At 33.6% G+C, this 12,062-nt stretch overlaps 1 protein-coding gene across 1 annotated transcript; it reads right to left on the reverse strand.

Moving 5' to 3' along the window:
* Positions 1-4,877: 4,877 nt before the first annotated feature.
* Positions 4,878-5,840, reverse strand: LOC308641193 (olfactory receptor 5B3-like; the record flags this gene model as incomplete). Its single annotated transcript, XM_081279504.1, has 1 exon — positions 4,878-5,840. Exon 1 carries the CDS (start codon positions 5,814-5,816, stop codon positions 4,878-4,880), a length of 939 nt encoding a protein of 312 aa, XP_081135630.1. The 5' UTR covers positions 5,817-5,840.
* Positions 5,841-12,062: the final 6,222 nt, after the last annotated feature.

Raw genomic sequence — 12,062 nt, forward strand, 5'->3', positions numbered from 1 at the left:
TATTAGCAATATTAATTCTATCAATCCATGAACACAGGAGGTCTTTTCATCTTCTAGTGTCATCTTTAATATTTTTTTTGAGTTTTTTAAATAATTTTTATCATAGTGGTCTCTCACATCCTTGGTTAGGTTTATTCCTAAGTATTGCTTTTTGGGACAATTGTAAATTGGATTGTTTTCCTTATTTATTTCTTAATCAATTCATTGTTGGTATATGAACCAGCTTCAAACATTTGTATGTTGATATTATCCTGTAATTTTGCTGAACTTGTTTATTATCTTTAAGAGGCTTTTGGAAGTGACATAGAGTACTCTAAACACAGAATTATATTATCTACAAACAGGGATAATTTAACTTCCTTCTTTAGTATTAATATCCCTTTTATTTCTTTCTCAAGCCTGATTGCTCTGTGTAAAATTTCAAGTCTTGTATAAGAGTGGGGAGAGTGGGAACTTTGTCTTGTCCCTGATATTAGAGGAAATGCTTTCAGTTTTTCTCCATTCAAGTCAATGACAGCATAGGGTTTCTCATATCACAGCCTTTATTATGTTAAGGTGTGATCTTTCTATACTTAGTTTCTTTAGGTTTTTTTCCATGAGGGGATGTTGAAATTTGTCAACATCTATTTAGATCCTCATGCTGTTTACATCCTTGATTCTCCTTATATGCTATATTACATATACCTTTCCCTGTCATGAAATAGTTTGAAGAGCCTTAACATTAGATCTTCTTTAAAAGTATGGTAAAATTCAGGCCTTTATTGTAGGGAGACTGTTTATTACTGCTTCAATAATATTGCTTGATATTGATCATTTATGTTTTCTAAATCTTGGCTCAATTATGGCGGTTCATACATACCCAGGAATTTGTACTTTTTTTAGGTTTTCTGATTTATTGGCATATAATTTTTCAAAGTATTCACTTATGATTTTGTGGATTTCAGTGATACCTGTTGTTATATGCCCTTTTGCCACCACCACTCAAATTTTGCACATTTGGGTCTTTTTCCACTTTCTTTTGGTGATGTTTTCTAAGGACTTGTCAAGTTTGTTATCTTTTGGAAGAAACAACTCTTCATTTCATTGATCTTTGTATTTTTTAGTGTCTATTTCATTTGTTTCTTCTCTATTCTCTTTAAAAAATTCTACTGTTTGGGGTTTGGCTATTTCTTGTTTTCTAAGACCTGGAGACGCATCATTAGGTTGTTTTTTTTTTTAATTGGAGATATTTCTGATTTTTAAAATCTAGGCACTTATAACTGTAAACTTCTCTCTTAGTACTGCTTTAACTATTTCATAGGTTGTGTGTTTCCATTTGTATTTGTTTCTAGAAATTCAAAACTTTCTACCTTGTTTTCTTCAATAGCCCACTGATCATTCAAAGTCATTATTCAAAGACAGAAGGATGTCCATACTCACCCCTCTTATTCAATATATTTCTTGAAACTCTAACCACGGCAATCAGGCAACATAAGTAATTTAATGGAATACAAATAGGAAAACAAATAAGTCAAATTATCTCTGTTTTCTGATTACAGGGTGCTATATTTAGAAGATCTGAAAAACTCCACCAGATTCCTACCCTGATGAATTCAGCAAAATAGCACAGTACAAACTCAAACTGCAACATCTTTTCTACACACCAACAGAGAACCCAATGAAAAGAAATCAGAAAAACAATTCCATTCATAATAACATTAAAATAAATAAAAAGCCTTGGGAATAAATAAACAGGACCAAAGAAGAGGAAGACTTCTACAATTAAAATACATAGAATACTGAGGAGTAGAAATTGAAGAAACCTTGGAAGATGGAAAGGCCTCCCAGGTTCTTGAATAGGCAGAATTCATTTTGTCACAATGGTCTTGAACAAAATGTGACATGCAGATTCAATGCAATCTCCATCAAAATACCAATGTCATTCTTCACAGATCAGGAAAAAATGTCCTAAACTTCACACAGAGGAATCAAAGACCCAGAATAGACAAAGCAACTCTGAGCAATAAGAACAAGGCTGGAGGCTTCGTAACTTCCAACCCCGAGTTATACTGCAGAGCTATGATAACAAAACCAACATGCGACATGCATATAAACAAACATGAAGACCAGTGAAATAGAGGACACCAAGACAAAGCCTCATAGACATGTTCAGCTTGTCTTTGATAAAGTTTCCAAGAACATAAGATGGAAAAAAGACAATCTTTTTAACAAACGGTGCTGGGAAAACTGGTTAGCCATTTATAAAATAATGAAGGTTGATCCCTCTCACCCTGCACTAAATTCAACTCAAAGTGCCTGAAAGTCCTGGATGACCGACCAGAGATTACAACTGATACAACAAAACAGAGGTTCCACACTCCTACCTACCTATAGGTGCAGCGATCATCTTCCTTAATAAGAGACCCACAGCCTAAGAAATAAAACCAAGAATCAATAGCATCAAAATGCTCTTGTGATAACATCAAATGGGAAAGCAGTCTTTCTCTTTATTGTCTTTTGTATTTCCATCTCTAAGCTATGTTTTGAAAATTAAAAATCTAACTTGCATATGTTAATTCTAAGTTCAGTTGTGTGTAGTCAATATTTATGCTATCCATCAAAGCATTTTATATAATTTTTATATACATTAGTTTCATGATTTTTCATTTATTCCCTTTTAATATTTCATATTTCATGTTATTCATTAAGAATATATATTTTTATGTGTGTATACACACACACACACACACACACACATATACTTATGATGGTACTAAGCATTGAAATATATGCACTCCCATGTCCATTGCAGCACTATTCACAAAAGTTAAGAAGTGGAAGCAAAGTACCTATCAACTGATGAAAAGATAAAGAAAATGTGGCATATATAATATACTTTATTCAGCCATAAAGAGCACGTTTCCATAATTTTGGTGCAATATAGATGGCACTGTAGATCATTAGGCCAAGTAAAATAAGGAAAACACAGAAAGACAAATACCACGGGGTGCACTGGTATTCCATTTATATGTGAAACCCAAACAACTGTTCTCATACAAGTCGAGAGAGCAGTAGGTCCAGATGCCGGGATGAGTGGGGAGGATGGAGAGACAGAGAAAGGTTGATCAGTGGGAACTAAGTTGTAGTTAGTTGAGAGCAAGAAATTCTGCCGTGCAGAGCAGGTGATCACACAGAACAGTGAGTGATGTGCTGTACATGACAAGAATCTAGAAGAATTGGCTTTTAATATTTATACCATAAAGAAATGACAAAATGTGGGGCTGGGGTTGTGGCTCAGTCATAGAGCTCTCGCCTAGCATGCAAGAGGCACTGGGTTTGATCCTCAGCACCACATAAATGTAAAATAAAGATATTGTGTCCACCTAAAACTTAAGAATAAATATTTAAAAAAAAGAAATGACAAAATGTGAGGATGTGTGTTTAATTATCATTTAAACGCTATACAGTGTGCATATGTATAAAAGCATCATGTTACTCTATTAATATGTACATTTATGTATCTTTTAAAAATTCATGTAATATATAAAAAAGATAATCACACTGTACATGATAAATTTGTGCAATTAAATGATGATTTATAATAAAAAAGACAGTTATTACAGCTTGAGAAAGATCACCATACAGACAGTAGTGAATATTCGTGTCATATCACATGGCCTCAGAAGTACCAGCCTCTGCACTTTAGCACATTCAACTATCATCTTACAAGTACTGGGCTGTAGAAGGCACTTACTGTGTAGAGAATGTAAATTAGTGCACTTTCCCTTGAATAGGTTTTGTGCTATATAGAGCTCTCTGATGATTAAAAATTACAAATATTGTTCCCTATGTTAGCATATGGAAGGTACTTTATCTTTATAGCTGGTGGATACTATCATGCTGTATTCTTCATGAATATTTAAGATAATTTCACTTGTTTAATTGATATGATTGAAGTAATTTTCTAAATGTGATCAGGTATTAAAACTTTTAGTCTTATAACTTACATTTTTCTAAATAGTTACCTAATTGCCATGTTACTTGCCAGTTAATGAGAGCATTTCTAAATACAAATTATGAGATAGTTTCAAATGATCTAATTGAGGAGGATATTTCCAAAAAAATCACCATTTCAAAAAGTGGGAAGGGCAAGAGGGGCTGGAAATGCAAGTAACAATATTGCAATAAAGCAGAAAAATCAATGTGCCTCCTGAACTTTTCTAGAAGTATATCAAAATGGCATTTCTTATTGCTGATAAAAGTATAACCATAAATGGTTCAAAGATTCAAAATATTGATACAATTGAACTCAAAGCTTAATTATTTTATTCATTTAACAGATATTTGTTGAGGATCTACTATGAAACAAACATTCACTTAAGTTTTACACTAACACTCTTAGAACACTCACTCAACTAAATGAATAAATAACATTAGTCAAATTAATTATCTAGTACCTCAATTACTTAAATTTTTTCACCAAAATTAGTCACATTCCATTTATGTCTGGCAAATTTTTTGACTCATTTATATGTACTCGTATGGGTATATTTATGAAAATGTTCACAGTCACAATTTTTTTCTAACGTTACATGTGTGTTTCTACTAATGTGTGGTAGAGAAAGTGCATATAGATGAAATGAATTAATCAAATATCCTTAATAAATTCTTTTGATAAGCCAGAAGCAAAATAACTTGTGATTTCTCTCACCATTGTTATACAGAATATTATATTCTGGATATATTTCCTCGTTTCTACAGAATAAACTGATTTTTGAGGAGGTAAGTATTTGACTTTAGAAACTTGACTTCCATTCGCACCTTAATATGTGATTCAGCACAAGGAAAAGATCTGAGAAGCATGACATTAAGTTACTATGCATCCTACAATTTTTAAATCAAAATTTTAGAAACACTTTTCCCTCTAAAACTATCTTTTTGAATGCACTCTTGACCTCCTTGTTCCTGAGGCTGTAGACCACAGGGTTCAGCATGGGGATGACCATAGTATAAAAGACAGAGGCAAATTTGTCTGTGTCCATGGAGTGACTGGAGCTGGGCTGTAAGTACATGAAGATAATTGTCCCATAGAAAATGGAGACTGCAGTGAGGTGGGAGGCACAGGTGGACAAAGCTTTCTGGTATCCTGTAGCTGAGCGCATCTTTAGGATGGTGATGAATATGAATAGGTAGGACACCAAGATAATTAGAAGAGCAAAAAAGGCATTGAAGCTGGCTACATAAACAAGAACCAGCTCATTGACGTGTCTATCAGAGCAAGACAGAGCCATGACTGCTGGAACATCACAGAAAAAGTGATGGATCATGTTGGACTTACAGAAGGAGAGACTGAATATTTCTCCAATGTGGATGGAGGCATTCAGAAGACCACAGACATGGCAGCCTATGACCAGACGGGCACACACACCTGTAGTCATGGTGGTAGAGTAATGTAGGGGTTTGCACACAGCTGTGAAACGGTCATAAGCCATGGATGCCAAGAGGAAATTTTCCACAGTGGCAAAGGTTATAAAAATGAACATCTGAGCAGCACAGGCATTGTAGGAGATGACCTTGTCTCCTACAAGGAGCCCAGCCATGGCCGTGGGAGTGACAGCAGAAGAGTAGCCAAAATCTGCCAGAGACAAGCTACCAAGAAAAAAGTACATGGGAGTGTGGAGACGAGAATCAGTGAGAATGAGAACAATCATCCCAAGGTTTCCAAGAACATTAATGAAGTAGATAAGTGTGATCATGATAAAGAGGGCCACCTGTAGTCCTGGGGCATTGGTGAGTCCTAGTAGGATGAACTCTGTCACTTCTGTCCTGTTCTGCATCCATGCTATTTGGGAGTCAGGAGATGCTCTTTAGCAGAGAGAAATAAAGTACAAGAGTGTTATTAGGTGTTATGAAATAGATATTTCATTGAAAATAAAACATTTATACAAAACAGGTGAATTATTTCATTGTGGCAATAATACACATTTCAAACTCTTCCATGTGTGAATGTGAACTTAGCTGCAAAATTTAGTGCATTAATTATTTATTGAGTTAGAAACTTTTGAGTCTGAAAATGCAATTTAAGTCAAACACTATTTGTCAAATTTTAAATAATTCAAATTAATGCACACTGAATTTTATGAATCAAACAATATAACATTTCGGGTAATGTGTATATAATTATATATATGTATAATTATAACATATAATGTAGTATTATATATATGTATATCATGCATCATATACACAAAATGAGGGAAGTAATGGTATCTGAAGCAAAATATTATTGTGAGAATTCAATGTGAAAATAACATCTAAATTCCGGGGGATTATGACCTTGTGTCAGCTATAGTAATATTATCCATGTACAATGATGGATTGTATTGGTGTTGGCTTAGAAGTAGGTGGCCTTATGTGAAGCTTCAGGGATGGGTGAGCTCTGCAGTCTTGTAGTTTCCCTCTTGATTTGCATTTTCTCTCACTTAGGGTTACTAAGATTTTCTATGACTTCTCCTTGTTGTTCCTCCATCCATAATTGGTTGCTCTAGCACTACCAAGTAGCTGTTTTTTTCTATTGCTGTTCTTGTTCAATTTCTTCCTCAAAATCCATATTTTGGCTTAAACTGGAAGAATATCCATTTCTTATACCAATTCTTTCTCTCTATGGTATATTCATCTATTTAAATCACTGAGATTTAGGGTTGAAAGTTCCTAGTTTGTGCTTTACTGTAGCCTGCAGATCTTGCATCTCATGTAGTCTATAAATGTACACAATTATTAAAGTAAAATGGAAATGTTAAAAATATGCAAGCTTAATTGTTTTAAGTACAAATTTTTCAGTAGTAGTGATACAAATTGGTAACCCATCTTTTCCACTTAACAATAAATAATGAATATCCATGTTAATAAACATTTACTTACAACATCAAAACAAATGCAAGCTTAAAAATATTCCTTTGAATCTGTTTCTGTGTAGAAGCAATGTTTTAATTCTTTTTGTTTGAATATGAAGTCTTTGGAAGGTAAGCACCAAAGGCCAACTAGAATTCCCTGCCATCTTCTTCTTAACTTTCAGCAATCTTACTGCATAAACTAAACCCTTGGAGGCATTATATTTGCCAGTCTTCACACACATGAGCACTTTTTAGTATATGATCTGTTCTATGACAAATGAGGGCGTCTTTATACAGAAATGTGAGTGCATGTGTTATGCATGTGCAGGTATTTTTATTTTACCAGGAACATAAATTAATATTTATGCAGTTTTGTGGTGCTCTATTATTATATATCTAGGATGAAGAAGATTCAAGATTTAACCTAGTTTGGTCTTAATCACCAGCCTATTATTTTATTCACATAAATGTCAATGTATATAAATGTGATAGAAATAATTATAGTTATGGAGAAAATATTAAAATAAAAGTCAGAGCTTTATTCTTAATTCTTTACAACTTAATTCTGTGTGCTTTCTTCTCTGGCTTAAATGAGAGCCATTTCACTTGTTCATTTTTTGTTTATCTCCAATAATAATACAGTAAAGATGAAATTACCACCTAATTATCAGAACATCATCTATATTCGTTTTTGACTGAAATTTCTTAGTTTAGCAAAACAATGATATTTTGTAAATATCATGGAACTCTGCTGATATAACTGTTGGCATTACACCCCATATCCACCTCAGTTTTAAAGAAAAACATTCAAACTATTCAGTGTAGCTATCCTACTATTTTGCTAGAATTTTAGTTTTTACTGATTCTTTATTGAATATAGAAACTTACCTTACTCTTGGGAACATGCAACAATCTTGAACAGGGAGCTTGAAATGCAAAATTCAACCACAGATTAATGCATCCATTATGTTAGAGAAGCTGTCTGTCTCAGGTAGTTAATGGTCCCAAGCTGCCTAAGGCAGGAAAGAAAATGGAAAGAGTGGTATTAACATGGGTTCAAGTCCTGAGTCTATAATGCATTTTTTCTAGGTCTTTGGCAGAGATGGTCTCCTCCTTCTTAATTGTAAAATGAAGACAATATAAAGATCTCTTCCACAAAATTTGTAGAATTTGCTTTTAGATAGCAAATAAGGGACTGCCTATACAACAACAAGCTAAAGGTGGGTTGTATTTTCGTGTCATTTAATATAAATTTAATTTTAGGTATTCCTTTAACTCTATTGCAGGATGCTAGCAAATCCCCAAATCAGGATAAGGCCTGTGTGCATGAGCAACTATCAACATTCTGATAAATAAACGATGGTCGAAGGGAGTATAATTAAAATCTTGTCCCTCTGAAATGAAGTCATCTGGGGTCATGTTGAATTTCAGAAACTAATATACGGGGACCAAGATTTAAATTATGAAGATATGAATCTCTCAGAGGATGCCCTGCAAGAGAGCATCTGTAACTCCTCTTTCCTAAAGAAGAACAATTAAACTGCCTGTGGGGACCAATTTGGAAATTTTGAGTATGCACATGTGCTTTGTATTACAGGTTAACGTATCAATAACAGTGATATGCATACTTTATAGCATACAGTTTTGACTTTTTGTTAAATATGTAGCTATGTAACCACTACCTAAATCACCTGAACTAATTTTCTAAGCTTCTTGGTGGCCAACCTCTTTTTTCACCCAGTGTCCTGGAAACCACTCAACAAAAATTTTAATTTTTCTTTTGCAAGAATGTCTTTCACTAGAACATGTGGGTTTTGATTCTGACATCTTTTACTTAGCAAAACTCATTTGGGGAGGTCCATCTATTTTGTTAACTGTATCTTTAATGGAACTTTTAACTTTTATGGACTTATGTTCCATAAGTCAACTGTAGACATTATTTTTGTCATATCCTGATGCAGGACCGTTTTTGTGGACCCCAGTGTTTAGGTGATTATGAATAAAGTTGATCTAAATATTGGTGACCTTTCTTGTGCGAGCAGGGGATTTCATTTAATTAGGGCAAATAGGAATTGGATTGCATCATCAAATGGTAAATATGTTTATTTGAACTGTTTCAACTATCAACATTCAGATAAACAAAGATGGTCAAAGGAAGTAGAATTGAAATCTAGTCCCTCTGAAATGGAGCACTGGGAATCATGTGGAATTTCAGAAGCTAATACACAGGAACCAGGAACATTTAAAGAAAATCCCAAACTGTTTATGGAAGTGTTTCTATCAGTTTTCATTCTCAAGAGCCAGTCATTCCAATTTCATCGTGTCTTTTTTTGCACTTAGTTTTTAATCTTACCTTCCTGTTTGCTATTTCTCAACGATGGCTCAAGTTTTCCCAGCAAAATCTTTATATTGTGTCATTTTATTTTTATTTATTTACTGTTTCTTTTTATTTTTTTTTAATTGTCAGATCATAGCTGAATATCCTTTGAGGTATGTAGTGTGATGTTTAAGCATAGTTAGTCATTGTGTATCAAACTTAGAACACTTAAGTTATCCATCATTTTAAATATTTATCATTTCTTTGTGATGAAAATATGCAAAATTATTTCTTCTAGATATTTTAAATTATATCACACAACATTGTTAGCTATAATTATCCTCGGAGCCATGCATTTTTCTTGTTTTTCAAAGATACATCAAGGGTCTTTTCCTCAAAAATCTAAAAACACACAGAGACTTAACATATCATCACATTTAAAGTCTGGGAATGTTTTTATTTTATTATAATTTTTTCCTATAAAGAAAATAGATCCATTTTCTTTTCTACAGTCTACTCTGAGCCTTCAGTTCCCAAAAGACTCATCGCACCTCTCTCATTGCAGCCATGTGTAGTAGTAGTTAAATGTTTGTTCTGTTTACTAAGATGGCCTGGTTTCATATCAAGCAAAATAATTCTATCAAATTTCAGTGCCTCATCTGTGAATGAAAGTTATAATAACATCATCTCTTCCTTATAGGATAGTCAAGAAGATTATCATATCACTTATATACAAGCTGGAGAACAATTTCTAGCACGCATAAAGTTAGATACATTAATATTATACTGTTTATAAAAATTGAGGTAGCATGGGTAGCATGGGTCACAAAAATAGTGTCATTAAAGCCTTCCATCTACTTTCTTGCATGTGCCTACCCCATTGCAGTGTGACTGAGACATGAGCTACCCATAGAAAATGAACTATAGGAGGGCTGAGTACGTGTCATTTCTGGGCAGGTAGGTTGGAGCATATGCATTGCCCTCTAGGTATCCCTCACCTGTCAGGGAGATTGAAGAGGCTTTATGTTCCAGAAGGTGCAGGTAAATATGGTGAATTCTTTATCAGCCTATATCTTTAAATGACTACACAGGGAAAGCCTTCATTTTGCCAGAAAACCTGTGTTCAAATTCTAATAGATTTTTTCAATAAGTAGAAAATAATTTATATGTAAGGACAAAAGACCCTGAAGATCCAAAATAATCTTGATGAAGAACAGAGTAAGACCCATACTTCTTGATTTTAAAGCTGAATACAAATAAAAAGGAATCAAAACAATTTGGTATTGGCTTAAGAATACAGGTCTAAGCCAATGAAATAGAGTTGATGCTTCCAAAATAATCCCATATATGTATGGCTAATTGATTTTTCATGAGGCTGAATTGTCTATTTAATGGGAAAAGAACAATCTTCAACAAACGGTTCTAGGACAAATGGATAATAATATATAAAAGAGTGAAGTTGGGTATTGTATATTGAATATTTGTCAACAAAGTAGACTTTGAGTAGCCTTAACACACACAAAAGAAAAATGATTGTATAAGATGATGAATAAGTTAATTTGCTTGATGTAGTAATCACTTCACAATGTACATGCACATAAAACATCATATTGTATACCTTAAATGCAATATATGCAGTGAAGCTGCATTCTTACTTCATATTATTTACAAAAATCAAAATCATCAATAACCTAAATGTGAAAGCCACAGCCATAAAATTGTTGGAAATATGGGCAAATCTTTTAGACTTTAGGCTTGGCAATGATTTCTTGTGTATGACACACCCACAAGAAAAAACAAAGTCATTCAACATTACACTTTTGTGCCTTAAAGTATGTTATCAAGAAAGTGAAAAGGAAACCCATGGAATAGTAAAAGAGATATTTGTAAATCATACATCTAATAAGGGTTTACCATAGAGAATATATAAAGGATTTATACAACTCAGGCAGCAATGAAAAAAGAAACTTCTATTTAAAAATGGGCAAAGCCTTTGAATAGACATTTTTGCAAAGATTTGTAAAAGACCAATAACTACCATGAAAGATTTTCAAAATCATTGGTCAAGAAGCAAATGCAAATCAAAACTACAGTCTTATACCTCTTCACACCCGTTAGAATAACTATTTATATATATATAAGCCCCAACAGAACAGAAACTTAAAAGTGTTTGCAAGAATGTAGAGAAATTAAAATATTTGACATTGCGGATGGAAATACAAAATTTTCCCATTGCTTTGGAAAACAGAATTGCAATAGTCTTCAAAATAGAATTACCACATCCATGAGCCATGCTACCCCTAAGTATATATCCCCAAAGTGGGAGCAAGTTCATAAACAATATTTGTATGTAAATGTTCATAGCAACATTGTTAACCATTGCCAAAAAATAAAATGACCCAAACATCCATCAAGTAAGAATACATGTAGAGGGGCTGGGGATGTGGCTCAAGTGGTAGCGCGCTCGCCTGGCATGCGTGCGGCCCGGGTTCGATTCTCAGCACCACATACCAACAAAGATGTTGTGTCCGCCGAGAACTAAAAAATAAATATTAAAAAATTCTCTCTGTTTCTCCTCTCTCTCCCTCTCTCACTCTCTCTTTAAAAAAAAAAAAAGAATACATGTAGAAAATACATCACAGCACAAATCAAAAGAAATCTAAGCAATGGAGTATTGCTTTAAGACTAGAGATATAGTAATGAACATAAAAGTCCAGAAACAAACACATCTATCTATGGACTATTGATTTTTCCTAAATGTGGCATGTTTAAATTAATGGGAGAGGAACAGGAACCCAATACAATGGAACATTAATACCCACTATAATACAGATGAACCTTGAAAGCATTATGCTTGGCTGTGATGTGGCTCT

The sequence above is a fragment of the Spermophilus citellus genome (genome assembly GCF_964194105.1).
Source record: "Spermophilus citellus genome assembly, chromosome: 2".
NCBI classification, from domain to species: Eukaryota; Metazoa; Chordata; class Mammalia; order Rodentia; family Sciuridae; genus Spermophilus; species Spermophilus citellus.